The 16,689-nt window shown below is 36.6% G+C and overlaps 1 protein-coding gene across 1 annotated transcript; it reads right to left on the bottom strand.

The window, feature by feature from the left end:
• Nucleotides 1-5,516: 5,516 nt before the first annotated feature.
• VPS25 (vacuolar protein sorting 25 homolog) lies at nt 5,517-12,094 on the bottom strand. The gene is made up of 6 exons (XM_026687643.2): nt 12,010-12,094; nt 9,484-9,629; nt 8,370-8,423; nt 8,043-8,131; nt 7,115-7,190; nt 5,517-6,069 (listed from the first exon to the last, which is right to left on the bottom strand). Exons 1-6 carry the CDS (start codon nt 12,057-12,059, stop codon nt 5,957-5,959), a joined length of 528 nt encoding a protein of 175 aa, XP_026543428.1. The 5' UTR covers nt 12,060-12,094; the 3' UTR covers nt 5,517-5,956.
• Nucleotides 12,095-16,689: the final 4,595 nt, after the last annotated feature.

The raw sequence follows: 16,689 nt of genomic DNA, 5'->3' as shown, positions 1-16,689 counted from the left end.
GCATTGCAAGTTGTTAAACTTTTCTGCAGGAGGTTCATTCTCTAAATCATTTTAGCAAACTTTGGCCCCTACTCACAAATTGTATTCTACAAAAGTAGTTTCTGTCACCAGTTGTTGCCATCTCCTCAGAACCAATAGATGGGTTGGCCTATTTCACCCCATTTTTCCCCCACAACGAAAGCTGCAAATGGTGATACTGACAGTATAATTAGTTGAAGAACTATGATTTAAATAGAGAAAGTAATATTTTTGACTATTCATGCAATTGTCTGCTGTTTTTGAGTTGTGAATTTTAAGCTATTGGTTGAACTGCTATAATGTTGTGCAAGTATTTTATTGACTATATTTGAAGTCAGATGAAAGCATTTAGGACCAAGAAAAACCAAAAAACCAATGGATTAAATATTTTTTGACCTACTCAATAGGCCATCCACAGTTGATCAAACTGTCTTATGGCAGATTCTTCAGCTGCCAGTCTTGGATGCTCTACATATGCCTTCCTCAACTGAAATAAAGCATAGATGAATTTATATAAGCAACAGGGTAGGATGGCATTCTAATCCCCTCACTGTGGCTATCAAAAATAAGAAGCAAATCAGATTACAGAAACAGATGTATCTCATTGATGTCCATCATAGGCATGAACACTTTTTCAGAAAGGAACTTCCCAGGTGTAGATGGCTTTTGGCATATTGGATATTTGCAATGTTATTTCCCATAAGGTAAATTCAGGAGAAGTACATTAACTAGAACAAACCTTTTTACTTTGTTTTCATTGACCTTTCAAAGGCATTTGCCCCTGTAAACAGGGAGGTTCTCTGGGTCATGCTGAGCCATTATGGATGGGTGAAGAAATTCATGAAGTTGGTTCATGACAGAATGGACAAGTTCTTTGCAATGGTGATAAATCAGCTGTACTTTCCATTTCATGGGATAAAACAGGGTTGTATGCTAGACCTATTCAATTTGTTCTTTGCTTGGATGTTATCATATGCTATCCAGGATCTGAAGGAGAGCTCCTTTAGGTACCAACTGGACAGCTCTCTGACCCTTGATGCTTGAACAAAGTCCTTTATATATGGTAGTTACTCAGGAAAACCTCTTTGCTGATGACTTTGCACTCCAGATGCAAAGACAGTGACCTTTGTAATATTGAACAAATTTTCAGATGATTCTATGCTCTTTGGCTTATTAGTTTGAACAAGACTTTATTGGCCCATTCCAAATTCCAAAATCACTGCTGACGACATTCAGCTGACAAATGTAAACAGTTTCAACTATTTGGGAAGCATCATCCTGAGCGATGGGTCTTTGGACAAAGAAATTGACTCCAGGATTAGCAAGGGCAGCCAGGATGGATATATACATGAGTGCTCAAACAACACAGCTGTATCTTCATAAAGCTGAATGTCTTTTTTCCTATATGGATGTAAATCCTGAATTCTGTAAACAAGGCAATCAAACAACTATAGTTATTAATGACCTTGTCTAAAAACAATCTCAGTATTCTCAAATTTTGCAATACTATGATCCCTTATGATGATAAATTAATTTGGGCAACATCCCATGATTACTAATTATTCCATTGTAGTTAGTGATACTTTGAAATCTGGGCTTGACACCCATGTCTGAGCCAACATTTTAAAAAAGTTGGAACTCTCTTCTAAGTTGTACATGATTCTCCCAGAAGATTCCAACATATAATTTGAGAACCTATGCACTAAGTCACATCACAATTTATTAGAGGTAGTCCTTGTTTAACTAATTACAGCATTATGAAAAAGTAACTTTTTGAGCAATCTTCACAGATCGTAAAGCAAAGGAAAGCTTAAGATCATAAGCAGTTGCAGTTTCACTTAGTGACTGCTTTGCTTGATGACTAAGTTGCTAGTCCTAGTTAATGATTGCTAAACCAACCCTACCTATATTGCCTAAACATAAATTTCTGGAACTAAGTTTCTTAACAAAAAAAAAAACCCTGTTGTATGGGTTACATTAACCATTCACTAACTTGTAATGCTGTAATTATTAGCTTTGATGGCTTCATTTTGTTCTCATCCTATAAGTTGTTCTTTGAAATTAAAGAGTGGAAGTATTATCTCCCCTTATATCAGTTTTTAAGGTCTTCATATCAGTCCATAACGGTTTTTCAAATTGTTTTTGAGAGCAGGGAGAAGGAATAGAAAAATTCACCCAGCAGTATAATGGAATATTGACTAAAAGAAAGGAAGTCGATAAACAGTTATGTTTGCTAGTCATTTCAAGCATGTTCAGTAAAGAATGCTGTAATATGGAGTAGTAAATATTAAATGTAGGACTACCATATCTGAACTGCAAAATCAAGACAACCACTAGATGGAAGCAGAAATCTAGTCAAATTTTATTTCCATTTAATGGTACAATAATACAATTTTGCAACCCAAGTATGCCTGTCCTGGTTAAATTATACTTAGTGTGTTTCAGTAAAAAAGCAAATGGATAAATGGGTAAGATGCATAAATTCATTCAAAAGCTTAGAACATTGCAATGCTAGAAAGAATTGCATGAGGATTTGTCTTTGTGTTCCATGCAAATGCATTTCTTGAAAGGATGGACAGCTGATTTGAAGACATTTTTACAGTGTCAGTCACCCTGCAGGCCAGAATAATTATCCAAAGGATTAAAATAATACCATACTTCATTTATTAATTTTAATTATATTTGAACCATCATCATCATCATATATTCCCTGGGTATTTTTGTAGTTTCTAGATTTACAAAAAAAAAAAGTTATCTGCTATACTTGCCTGTTTTATCCCCTCCCTCCTTTTTATAAGGGTTTTCAAAGGGCTGTGATGGATCAGATTCCTGAAGATGTTCCATCTCTGCATGGAATTTATGATGCTTTCTGAGGGATACTTTTGAATCCTGCTGTTGCTTTAGGCATGCCCTGCTCCTTTTGGTTGTGTGTTGTTGCAACACATTCACAAAAAGGGACAGGCCTTGCAATACAAGGCCTGCAGCAAACTTTCATGTGTCTGATCGTCCTTTGCCTAACCCTTGTGAATGCCACTAGAAGTTTATCTGATTAAAGCACATTTTTTCAAATTCACAAGGCAATTATTATAAATGAAAGATGCAAGATTAATTCCCCCCTTTTAAAAACTCTTCTCAAAAACATCAAGATGGCAGAAATTAAGGAAGCTTTATTTTTAAGATCTAAGGATGTTAGTAATCAAATTATTATTGTCATAATATAGCACTATAGCTTTTCGTGAAAAATAGGTTACATGCTCTAACATCATATTCTAGTTTAAAGTAAAAAAAACACCCGAGAAAATTGTTTTGGAAATAAGAAATTGTTATATTAATCTAGTTCTAATAATCTATGGGTATATTCTCAATATTCAGCGGGTCCAAAGAACAGCCTGTCCTTGCATATCTCTCTTATTTTCAATAACCATAAAAAGATTAGGAACTCTGGTAATTTAGCACAAAAGCCTCTTCTCATTTATGTTCCCAACAAATAAGAGAGTGATATGATGAATCGGAACTCTACCATACAGTATTGGCTGAAATGTATGTTTGAAGGAAGAGATCTGACGTAATGTAGCAGAGCAGGGACAACAATATACCAAATAGCCAGGATAGCTCTTTTGAACTATGAAAGCCAGTTATCTCTTCTCCACGCAGCAATGTTTTTGTTACAATTTTCTCTTTTTGCCCTCTTTCAAAGCTTTTGTGGATAAACAGACTAGGGCTCCATAGTTACAGACTTAAAGATTTGCCAGAAAGATGAATCTTTTATGATGTGAATAAGAGGTAAGCATCTAAGATAGATAAGAGACCCCTGTTTACAACTCTCTTTCTCAACATTCATGGATGTTATCTAAGGACATGGTAGCAAAGGGCCAAGGTTCAAAAGGCCATTGCCTGAGGAAGAAACTTTCTTGTCTTGGAGCAGTTTTCTATCATGTGCTATTTGGTTTTCAAGAAGTAAACTTCTTATAAAACACCCCCAATGCCAGTTGAAATCTGCACTTCTATTCCATGCCACTAACACAATTACATTTTGAGCTTGTGATAGAAAATCTGATCAAGTAAACTTTTCCATATTTGCTTTGCTAAAGTCAACTTTTAGATTAGAAGAATGTATATTTAAGCAACCTACATTCTTCTAAAGACCAAAATGTAATTTGAACACAATCTATGTGACAATATATGCTGTAATTTACCATTTATTATTCATTAAATTTTTATGCTGTCCAGTTCCCCTACAAGGTGACTCTGGGCAGCTTACAAATTATTGAAAAAGGGAAAAAAATAATTAAAAGCTTAAAATGAATCAACATAAAAATATTAAGAACTGTGTCTTATGTAAGAGCCAAATGGGACAGGAATGAGATCTTCTTACCCCTCAGCCACCTCCAGCAGTGAGTGCCCCACCCTCAGGGCCTCAGGCCAGTCAGCAAAGCCAGGTTTTGATATCCTTCCAGAAGGCCAAAAGAGAGGGGATGGGACCACAGCAGAAAAAGCTCTTCTCCTTGATCCTGCCTGCTTCAGTGTTAGCAGATGTGATCAGTAGCAGGCCTGCTCCGCTGACACAAGTGGAGCAGACTTGTCCCCTCAGGGAAACACGACTCCTCAGATACCTGGACCTATGCCATGTAGGCCTTTAAAGGTAACGACCAAGACCTTGCTTTGTGAATCCATCTCTTTCCATCTGCGTGAGCTCTGAATTCCATACTGGAAAGTCATGCTTGACTAACTAATTCTCTAATTGACTAATTAATTCCTCAATATTCTTCCTTATTTGGTGAGATGTCCTATCTATCAACCGAACCCTTTAGGTCAAGGAAGGGTCCATGAAATTCAAATAATTAATCTTGTGACAAATCTAGAGGTTCATCAAATACTATCTTCACTATAGTCTGTCAGTTAGTTATTTTCCTAATCGCTACTTAATGCTGTTATCCATAGGCAGCCTAGGGAAAATACAACTAATTCCGTTTTGAGCATCAGTAAAACAAACTCTTGAAAATAAGTTAATTTTGCAATCCTACTGATCCTTTGTATCATACCCTGATCTAAGCAACGTATCAAATATATTCCTAAAAGTCGCAGCCACTGCAAAGCGATCCCAAGAATTGCACAAAAATATCTGAAGAACAAAATTCCTCCCCCGCCCAATTTGATTTAGCAGAAGAAAGTTTTTCAATACAGTTTTCTTGGCTTGTTTAATTTTATAAATGTGATTCAAATGAAATATTTCATAATAAACTTGCTAAAAAAATTGATGCTAAAAAATCTAGGGGAAATGCCCAACTTCTGGATAATGGATTGCCCTCTCTTCTTCATAAAAATCAAAAATGAAGAAATATGGTTCACTCAGTTTTTTGTTTCTGGAAAAACAACATTGTTAAACCCCACAAGGAGGCAGCTGACCTCCACTTAGCCCTAATATGGGGATGGGAGGTAAGAATTGAAGACCCCCTTGGTGTGAGAAAAGCACACAGAGATAAGCCAACGCAGAGGACTTTTCTGTAAACACAGTATAGTTTAATTTGTCCAAAGTCTTTAACACCCCATTCTGCTGTGGATAGCACAGTCTATGTGGCTTTCTGCCCAACTGGAGAGAGTACTGCATTTTTGACCCCCCAAATAATCCCCAAATCATTGCTGCAAGGAGCAGGGTTTATTGTCTGCTTCAATTTGGAAGGCCAAACTCAAGAGCCAATAGTTGTTTTGTGTCATATTGGTACAAAGAACATTCTGATTCCTCCATAAATCTATTCAAATTGTCATAATGCAATAAGAGGCAGAAGCTGCAGAGAGAAGAAAATGGAGTCAAACGCTGAGTCATCAAGATACAATTTGTTGTTTCAACCTTCAATGCAAGGAAACCAGAGCAGAGAGAAGCTCTTAAACCCAGAACACCTTTGTACAGTCATACTAGGAAGCCAAAGCAGAATCCGCATTAGAAGAATTTGACGCCCCGCCCATCATTCAGAGTGAATATTTCAGCCTTATGCTCCTGTTGTAAAGCCTGCAGAGCTCGGAGAAGTACTAATTCTTCCAAACCATGGAATTCTAGAAGAGAATAAAACATCCTTGGTTGAGAGAAAGTCACCCATGATTTATATACAGGACAATACAAAAATTTGGTTGGGGACAGAACTGGTGGCAACTTATCTAGCAATAGAGAATGCAGAAAAGGTACCTTGCTAGAGCTCTGAATTTGCATGTTATAAATACAACACCCTGGTCCCTGCAATACTGGAATGCAATACTCAAATAATTTTTTAAAATATCTAATGTTTAACATTATCAAGAAAGGCTTGATATTGTATGAGCAATGCCAGACAAAGTTCACAAAAGTTTTCTTCACTCATGCTGAGATATTCTTGCCTTTCTAAGGCTCATTGCCCCAATTTAGGACAGCGTAAACAATTCAGTTATTTAATATTTAGGCTAAAGAATTTGCTTTCCAACCACATGAAATATTCACCACTATGCAAATTTATTTTCCAACCACAGTCTGTAAGCTATCTTGTTGCTTTGGCATAAGAATGTTTTATACAAAGTGTAGAAAAGGAAAACCAGAGTCCACCTAGACTCTCATTTTCTGCTCCAAGGGCAGAAGGGCGCTGTTGCCAGGAGAACCTTCGCACTGCTTCATAAGTAACTCTACTTTTTAGCTTAGAAATTTTAAGATAGTTCTCAAATTGTCTTTCTTTTTTCATTACTTAGGATAGCACAAATGGAACCAGATTAAAGGCATGCTCATTGATCTGGAACACAGTCAAAATAATGACACCCCTACGCCCTGCCGTTTCATTGATAAATGGAAACAAATTAATCAGAGAAATATTCTGGGCACGAATCCAGTTTGTAAGAATTAAAATCCAATCACATTTAGAAAATATGAAGCATATGCTCTGCAGTTGTGAAAACTGTTTATCTCTCTTCAATTTAATATAAGAAACTTAAAATAACTTTTAAAAATTCAGCAGGGGAAGAATGTGGAGAGCAAGACAGTTCTCTGGATTAAAAATGAGACAAAGAAAAACAAGTTATCTCTCTTTTGACACTGCTATATATTACTATAATGGGAAAGGTACCAGATGAAAGTTACCTTCTTCCTCTGTATCCTCGCCATTAGATAACTCATAGAGTGTGAAAACCGAGTTTGTCAATCCATTCTTCAAAACCTGGAAATGGGGAGGGAGCAGGTGGAGAAATGCAACACCTGATCTTTGATATCATTATGAGTTTTATATTCCAAACTTTTTTCCTGCTAAGCGTTTTCACAACACTTAAATATAAATAAAACATAAAAATATATAACAAGCATTTGTAAGAAATAGAGTATTACATCTAGCTAATAAAAATAGCCCAAAAAACTGAAAAACAATTAAAGCAACTGAAAAGGTCAAGTGCAAGAAAGCCGCCTGAGAAAACCATTGTAGAGTTGGCAACATCAATAAAAAAAAGCCTCCTCTCCGCCTCTCATCAGTCAGCAGTCTAATTTCTGAAAGTCCTGGCTTTGGGAGAAGAATTTCAATCTCATCTAGACAGACTCAGGTAGATAAAAGCTATTGATCTGCTTTTTTGGATTCCTATCCATGTACTGCTTTAAAAGATAAACTTTAGCATTATGAAATAGACTCAGAGCCAAATTTCCTGTGAAATGATTAACAACTTGACAAATAGGTTTAACAATTAAAAATGAGATAATATTCAAGATATACAAAGCTATTCATGAAAAATAATATAAAGTTTGCATGTTATGATTACGGGTATTTTGTACTTTCAAAGCTGCACAAACTTGTTCCAAGAATTCCACACCCTGGTCATCTAAATTTTCATTTAAAAATATGACAAAAGGCAGAAAACATTTGTGTTGTCATGGTGGAGATATGATAAAAAAGAACTGTGGGCTCCTGCTGAAATTCAAATTCTGGGAAGAGAGAAAGGAACTATTTTAACATATCTTTACAAAACTATTTTCTACCAAGGCTTAATTAATTTTGTATTGTTACCCCCAAAAGTATTGCTCTTACCCATTGGTAAATTAGCTTGCCCCATTCTTCTGGACATCGCCACAGGATAAGAAAGCTAGACTTGTTCTTGTCAAGCCACTCAAGATTCCCTAGAATGAAACATAAATATCTCTATTATCAATGTCTGTTAAAAACATTTTTTTACAGAATGGATTCAGTTCTAGCCATCCCAGCAGCCCGATTTACTTCTAGATAAGTCTGTATCGAGTCTCTTAATGCTGAATGTCGTCATACCTACTTTGATGTTAATCTTAATTAAATGAAGGAGATATGTATATCTCCAGTTAATTATATTTATGTTTAGAGGCATGTTACTCTCAAACCTACCTTTTTTCCTGAGCTCCTCTAACACAACAAGGATGGATTCCAGTGAGAGTTTTCCTGTTCCATAGTTAAGAAAATACTAAGCACAGGATAAAATGTGATAAACTATTTAACTCAAAAGTAATTCAAGATTTGGGATTGCAATGTTCAAGATGTTAATGCAGCATTATGTAGCCTCAAACAATCAAATCACCTTGTGATGCAGCACATACTGTAATCATCCCATCAATTGTACCATGCAGCTAATAACCATGAGTAATATTTGGTCATAGAACTAGGAGGAATTAACAGGATATTTATGCAGCCCAGAGTTTTGACTGTATAAGCATAATAACAAGCTGGCAGCAGTTGTAATTAAACTTCATGATATAGGATTTTGATAGGAATAAAATTATTATCTAAAATTCTATGGAAAATTCCTATTAGAAAAAAAGTTTCTTTTAAAAATTACAGGAACATCAGAAAATTTGGTAATCAATTACCTTACAAAACCAAATATGAAAGCACTGTAGTGGAAAATGATTTTCTAGTGAATACTGTAAAGCTGTTATACTTTTTACAGTGACAGTTAAACTAAAACTAAATTATAGAAAAATTGATATACAAAATTCTTCATCAAATGGAGGTATTCTGTGTAATTGTATAATGTTTCTTTTCCAAACCACCAATATCTTGCCAACAGTAAGCATCACCTGAGCATGTTGTTTTTAACACACCTTCAGGGAAATCAATATCAAGGCATTCTATGTGACTTCAGAGCAGAAAAATGGCATTTTAAAATAGAGATTAAAATAAAAAAATCTTTAGAAATCAAGAACTTACTTTCCTCAGCAGAACCAAAAAAACCCACACCTTGCATCCTAACTTAAGGTGAAGTAAAGTGGTTTACCTAAAAAACAGAATTTTTATAATGCAGGTCTATTCCATGAACTTTTTACAAATCATGTAACCCTATATCTAGGACCACACCAATAGCATACTCAGTTAATGCTACAAGCTCATTTTGCTTCAAACTTGAACTTTTCACTAACAAAGAGGACAATTCTTTTATCACCAGAAGTTTTTGTCACATCACCAAGGCTGGTCAGATAGACTCACAATAGTAGAGGAAGGATACGTTGCAATTTCCAATTGTTGAACAGTGGGCTCTCTTGAGCCTCTGGAACAGTCATAGTATAAAGCTTGTTGAGGCGGCAATATGAGAGCACTAAGGAACACCATGCTGTCAGCTGTTTTTGCCTTGTATCCACATTGGGCTGCAACCTAAAACACAAAAAGGAAACAGGTGTAAAAGAAGCTGACATCTCAGAAGCTCAATAATTTTAACTGCCAAATCAGAATCAAGAAATAGAACTTCCAGAATCATACCCCAAGTTTTGACCCTTTACTGAAAAGAAAATAGCTAAAATTGACTAAAGATCTGAATAAAATACAAGAAATCATCAAAATTAGTTCCGTTATTTTAAATTCTCATAGAGTTGATTGCCAACAAAGCTATACATTCTTTATGATTTTTCAAACTTCCATAAAACTACCAATTTGCTTTACAATTTTAATGAGATTGTCCAGAGTCAAATAATTTAATCAACCCAGTTTTTATATGCATGTTGCCTAAAATACTGACATTTTTGCAGCCATTATCACCCATGTATCATCATAGATCCAGTAGTGTGACTGGAAATAATACACCAAAGCCACCTAGAAAATATCCTTCACATAAAAAAAAGTAAAACGTGTCAGCAACCATTGGTGTTATCAGTTCAGGTGAGCAAGAAGTATTTTATGTACTTCCTTTTGGAAGGGTTTTACTGTTTCCCTAACTGATTGTGGCTATCAAAGAATGGTGATAAAAGATTTCTCTAATTTAGCATCTATTGGAAGCAGGTGCTGAATCCAAAGAACTTATAATTTTTATCAGTTTTTCTTATCTCTTCTGCTCTAAAAATGTTCTTGTTCTCTGGATTTTGTTTCCAGTTCCCTTTTCTCTTCATTTCCCTTTCCTTTATTTTTATCTTTTGTTTTAAGCCCAATGCCCTTTTTTTCTCAAATAATTTTTTGCTACTTCATCATTCCTTTTTTCTGCTTTTTTCTTTTATGACTGTCTACCTTTGGTCAATGAAATGTCTACAGTTAACATAATCAGTGCCCAGGTAGCTTAATCTTTCTAATATCCCAGGTAGCTGATTCTTTATCACAACTTCATGTTCTTCCCTTCTACTATTTATTTGGCAGACAATGACAGCATCACGGATCCTATGATCTATATCCTACAATTATTTAATATTCTCCCTAGTTTATTGCCCTCTTTCCCAATAGTATTTCTGCATCATAATATAACTCAAATTCTATCTACTATGTGGAAGACACAAGACAGTAGGGAAATACTAGCAGGAGAGAGATCTGTTTATCGGTATTTCTTCTCCTTAGAAAATATATGCTCCTTCCTCTCAACTAAAACTTTGGTTCTTGCTATATTCACCTCCATTTCCCACAACTCTCCTCTCTTGAGTACATCTCAATCTTCACTGCTGTATTCAAAGTTTTGCTATCAAACTTTCATTAACTGAGATCAAAGGCAGTCCCTCAAAATCCCAAAATGGAGTTCTTATTCAAATCCAATTATTTGCTTTCATATTTAAAATTCCATGGCTTTCCTCCTGTCTTATTTTATGCAGTTTTTCTCGCTATACAAACCATACTCTTCCAAATCTCTTACCTTCTAATCACAGCTCCATCCCTTCTTTGTGATCTTCTATGCCTAAAACCCTCCTTAAAAATGTTAGCAACACCTTTCAATTTCTTTAAATGTTTCCTTGAAATCCAAATTTCTTCAAAATCTTTGACATAATCTGGTATTCTTACTCCCAACACTAGCCATGTTTAAGTACTCACAGTTGCATTTCCCCAATATATCCCATACAATCCTTTGTCTTTTCATTCCATCTGTTTTTCCACTTGACTATTTCAAGTTCAGATCCTTGGGAAAAGGAGTGGTGGTTTTTTTTTTTTTTTTTGGGGGTGATATTTCCTATGAAATGCACTACATAGAAGACATTAACAACCATAGACAAACCAGGTCATATATTCCATTTTGAATGCAATCTTAATTTTGTTTTAAATTAGATTACAGGAAAAGTGGATCGTGTTAATCAAATTAATATTTCTGTCTTTATGCATTTATTAATACATGGATTGGAAACTTGATGTCTTGTTTAACAACTCCCAATACCTCTCATCGCTAGCTGGTTATGCTACTTTGAGTTATAGATCAGCCACAGGACGGGGGAGTTCCTTCGGTGAGCTGATTTATTATTGCACGGTACAAACTTTCCTCCGGAAACCTCGTAATTTAAACACTCCGGCAGTTTGGGGCGGGGAAGGGGGAAAATCACTCACACAAACACACAAACAAACAACCACCACCCGGAGCGAAACCGGGTGACCTTTTTCTCGAGAGAAGACCAGAAGCAACAGTCGCGGATCGTCTCGCTTCGCTCAAAGCAGGTCAAGAGGGGGACTTTCTACGGGAACGAGGGCTCCGACGGGGCACCTCCCAACACGTGCACCCCACACCGTGCCTCGAAGAAAAGAACGAGTTCCTTAATCTCAGGGACACGTAGGACGGGGAAAACCAGGGACTCACGTAAAGAATGGCGGGAAACTGTACTGCCAGGGCCACTCGAAACTCATCATCGCCGCTGAGACCGAACGGAACCTCCGCCTTAGAGGACTAACTTCTGGTCCGTCCTGCAAATAATTCCACTTCCTTTCCTGTTTGGAGGAAGCTCTTCAAAGGGCTCCAAGAAAAATGCAACCCCAGGACGAGTCAATAGAACTATACAATGTAGAAGCTTCCGGTTTGGGTTGTGTTAAGTTTGGGCTGAATGCGTTTGTTTGCGATTTGTTTTGGAGGAGAAGTGCTCGACACTTGCAAATCTTTTCAGCACCCGGCCTGTCAGCTTGCAGTCAAGCGGCTGATGAATTTAAATGGTTGGGAGCGCCGGAACGTTTTCTAAGTGTTATTTCTTTCTGTATACTCTTGTTCTCTCTGTTCTGTAATTTGGCGAGAGGTTCCCCGCCTGCATTTAAAGCAAACAACAACAACAACAACAACCAACCAAACGAATGCAGAGTGGGTATTAAGGTTTCATTGAACCTTATCTGCAAAAAGCTCTCTGTAGCAATGTTAGTCACAGGCTGGTTTGTTTGTTTTTGCAGTCTCGCGGATGTTCCAATAGCGAAACTCTCGGGAGATTGTCTGTGAACGCGTTCTGTATTAATCCTTCCTATCACAATCAGAACCCCCAAGCACAGACTCTTCTTTCTCTCTTTTAGACTCCACTTCCCAGGAGTCTAAAATACAAGAAAAACACTGTCTGCAGAGCAATAAGAAATAATAGAAACTGGGAAGAGCAATTGAAATATCTGGGGTCCATCTAAATCAGCTTAATCTGCACATGAACAACCAGTAAATCACGGACTGGGTGCTGAAAGGAATAGGATCAGTAGTAGGATACAGTAATAGGATACAGTGTATAAGCAAACTTTCCACTGACAGAATGTAAAAAGAATACATTTTAAAATTAATGTATAGCCTATTACTCGAGGATGTCTGTATTACTGGTATGGCCAAAGTCCACTTTGTTATACTATACAATAAAATCAGGCAAAATAGAATATAGAGATTTCAAGTATGCTGTTTATAATAAGTATTTCTGACATACAATAACAAGGGTTACCACAGAGTGATGTATTGGATTTACAGCATAGATTGTAAATTATCTGGATTCATATGTTTTTCTCCAACTGGCTGCTCAGGTAGATATTAGTATACATATCAAATAGAAGAGCAGAGAAAATTTAGGATTTAGGTCATATTTTCATGATAAGCATACTGTCATTTTTATATACTGTCATTTTCTGTAATTATAGAAATTGGATAGCTTTTATCCTCCCTACCCAACATTAATATAACGGGAATAATTATCATAAATGGCCCTATTGTCTTATGTGAAAAAAACAAAAGGGCTCAGATTCTATCATGTTGATAACAGCAATTAGAAACCCTTAAGCTTAATTCCACTTCCCAGTTGAAAATGTCATTTGATAGGCAAAATAAATGAATGGAAAATATTCTGTCTGTAGAAATACTTTCCCATCAACTTAGTTCATTGGGAGTAGGAACTTAGTTTTCATCATTGGAACCAGAGATAGCAATTACAGAATAAAAAAATAACAGAGTTGGAAGGGACATTGGAGGTTTTCTAGTCCAACCCTGTGCTTAGTCAGGAAACCCTACCATTTCGGATAGATGGTTGTCCAATCTCTTCTTAAAAATTTCCAGTGTTGGAGCACCCACAACTTCTGGTTGCAAGTCATTGTACTGATTAATTGTTCTAACTGTCAGTAAATTTCTCCTCAATTCTAGGTTGCTTCTCTCCTTGATTAGTTCCCATAGTATCTTTTGATGCTTGCTTGTTGCAATTCTTTGTTGGGGTGGGGAGCGAGAGAGAGACCATTAGAGGAGTCACAATGACCCTTGGAATACATTTGGAAAAAGATGTATATTCTATTACTGCAATCAACAGTTCATTGTTTAGGATAGTTTTCTGTGCATTATGTTTTTTGTTACCAACTTTTTAAAATCATCATGCCTATTCATTAATTTATTAATCACATTTATATGGCTGCCCATAAAATATACTCCTGCACTTGTCCTGACTTGCAACTTTGCAATCATAATCAAACCCAGGTAACACCAGTCTTTTCTCTTGCTCCCTTTATTAATAGCCTATTGTTTAAAAACAGCTTGAATTCATAATTAGGCATAGCAATGTAGTATTTTTCCCTTTTAGCTGCTATTGAAACACACTTTGAAAGTTTACCAAATCTATAATGTTTTGCTATATATTATCTTAGAGGATAAGTTAACTGGCCTTTTATGGCTTATTACTGAAGATGTATTTAGAGAGAATTGGAAGCTGTAGGTGTGCTTCCCCTGTTCCATCAGCCATAACTGATCCTCATTGCACCCATTTTCTCCTTGCCTTTGCTTTCCCCATTAACACACGGTTTCCTGAATCCCTTTCATACTCATCATCTCTCTTGTCTCTTGTTTATAGCAACAACATCTTTCCTGAGCTTCCATTAGAATATTAAAGGGCATGTTCTTGCACAGGAACAGGAATCTCAAATACAAAGGCCAAAGAAGGTATAAAAACCCACCCACTCTCAACTCCATTTTGTCAGCTGTCGCACATTCTCTCTCTCTCTCTGTGTGTTGGCTCTCTTCTCCAATAAACAGGATCTTTCTTTCCAATCAGCCTCCATTTTATTCCCACTTGGAACTGGAACTGGATTTTTTTCCCTTTCAACAAGGGTTTACAGAGTCAGATGAATTATGGAATGAAGTACTTGGATGAAACTGATATCTACAGTCATTTGAATTAGGGGATTGCCCAGGTTCTAGTATTGAGATTGCTTTGGCTGCCTTTGTGAATGACCAACCTTGAAAACTAGGTTGGTACAGTGTAAACATCCTAATTTTCTTGGATCTCTCAGTGGCCTTCAGTGTTATCTACATGGTATCATTCTGAGTAAGTAAACTTGAGCTGGAAGCATTCATGTCATTGTTCCAGTCTTTTCTATCCAAGTTGTCCAGAAGGTGGTGCTATGACACTGCAATTGTAATACAAATATTACAGTAGTTAAACAATTGGATATTGAAATTGCAATGTCCTCTGCACTGTCCCAGCAGGTAGTACAGGATTATTATCTCTATTTCAGGATGAAAATTTACCTACTTGAAGGGATTCATGGATAGAACTAATACTTTTCCAATTTCTGCTTCACTGAATTTCCAATAATTTTCCTTTCCTTCTTAATCATGGAAAAATTACTTGTTTTTCTGGTTTGGAAGTTGACTTCATGGACCACAATAATGCTGCCTTTCCTAGGAGAACATTGAAGGAAATATATCTACTGAGCCACCAATTTGTTTATTGATAAGAATTTAGAACATAAGCTTCTAACGTTCCTTCCTCCAACAAGCTCATGGCATATGTGGCTTTCTCCCATTCAACTTTTTTTTAACCCAGAGCCACCAGCTAAACCTCATGACTGAGTTTGGTTTCACCTGGAACTTCAATCCTTGATCTAATTAGTGTATGTTTCATGATCATCATTGAATACAAGCAATGTTTATATTGGGGGCTGCCACAAAGAAGAGGAGTTCAACCTATTTTCCAAGGCATCAGAAGACAAACAAGAAGCAATGGATGACAACTAACCAAGGAGATAAGCCATCTAAAAAGAAGAAGAACTTTCCTGACAGTGAGAACAATCAACCAGTGGAACGGCTTGTCTTCAGAACTTCTGGGTGCTCCATCACTGGAGGCTTATAAAAAGAGACTGGACAGCCATTTGTTTAAAATGGTATAGGATCTCCCCTTGAGCAGAGGGTTGGACTAAAAGATCTTCAAGGTTCCTTCCAAGTCTGTTATTCTGCATTTTGTACTTTATATTGGGGAACTACTTCTGATTTGCTAGTAGCTCTTTTCAGATATTGTCCGAATACCTGATAGGAGAAGGAATTCTGTATGCCAGGCCTCCATCTGGGTTTTAGCCAAAATTTGGCAAAATAAGATGAAAACCATTCTCCTATGAACAGGCAATAATAATCTACACAAACTAAAGTCTGTGAACATTCAGTGCTGTTGTGTTGTTCTGGAATCCTGATGCAAGGCAGATATTTCCTTAGGAAGGTGTCTATCCCGTCAACCTGGTAGAAGAGCTGAGAACTTCCTGTGGCCCTTCAAATGTTGCTGAATTGTTACTAACAGCTACTCTACCCAACATGTCAAATAGTAAGAGATACAAGGAAGAAGTTATTGTACTGGGAGGCCACCATATTCTCTCCACAATCGAAATGTTAAAACTATGAGGGAGAATTGTCTCTTATGCTTAGTCTATGATACTATTTAGAAGCACATTTAGAAATGAATGGTCTATACGTTGATGTGATTTTGGACAGATTGCCAGAGAACCATCTACTCTCAATTATACCCATTCCTTAAAAATTAAAAAAGACAAAGAAAAATGAAAATCCAGGCTGTACTTAAGACTGAAGATTACACTAATCTCATCACGGGAATAGACGAAAACCCTCTTGATTTTGGAAAACTAAAAGATATGAATCAAAACGAAATTGGGGCTTACCAGGTGTGGTAGTTCTACTGGTGCTCTTTGCACTAGTAGTTGGGCTAGTGGAAGTTCTGCTAGTAATCTTGGTTGCTGCTGTACTTTGATAGGTGTGGCACTTGTG

The sequence above is a fragment of the Notechis scutatus genome, chromosome Z, assembly GCF_049901735.1.
Source record: "Notechis scutatus isolate UNSWTSFEM ecotype Mainland chromosome Z, rNotScu1.2, whole genome shotgun sequence".
Taxonomy (NCBI): Eukaryota; Metazoa; Chordata; class Lepidosauria; order Squamata; family Elapidae; genus Notechis; species Notechis scutatus.
Note: the sequence above shows the minus strand (reverse complement) of the source record. Positions and strands in the feature narration are given on the sequence as shown.

What these genes read in the sequence shown, in the direction of transcription:
- VPS25 (XM_026687643.2), bottom strand. Translation starts at nt 12,059, where the DNA reads ATGATGAGTTTCGAGTGGCCCTGGCAGTACAGTTTCCCGCCATTCTTT. An exon ending in AGAGGAGCTCAGGAAAAAAG is followed by an intron (nt 8,132 to 8,369) that starts GTAGGTTTGAGA and finishes GTTTCATTCTAG; the next exon opens with GGAATCTTGAGTGGCTTGAC. An exon ending in GCAAGCTAATTTACCAATGG is followed by an intron (nt 7,191 to 8,042) that starts GTAAGAGCAATA and finishes CCCCATTTCCAG; the next exon opens with GTTTTGAAGAATGGATTGAC.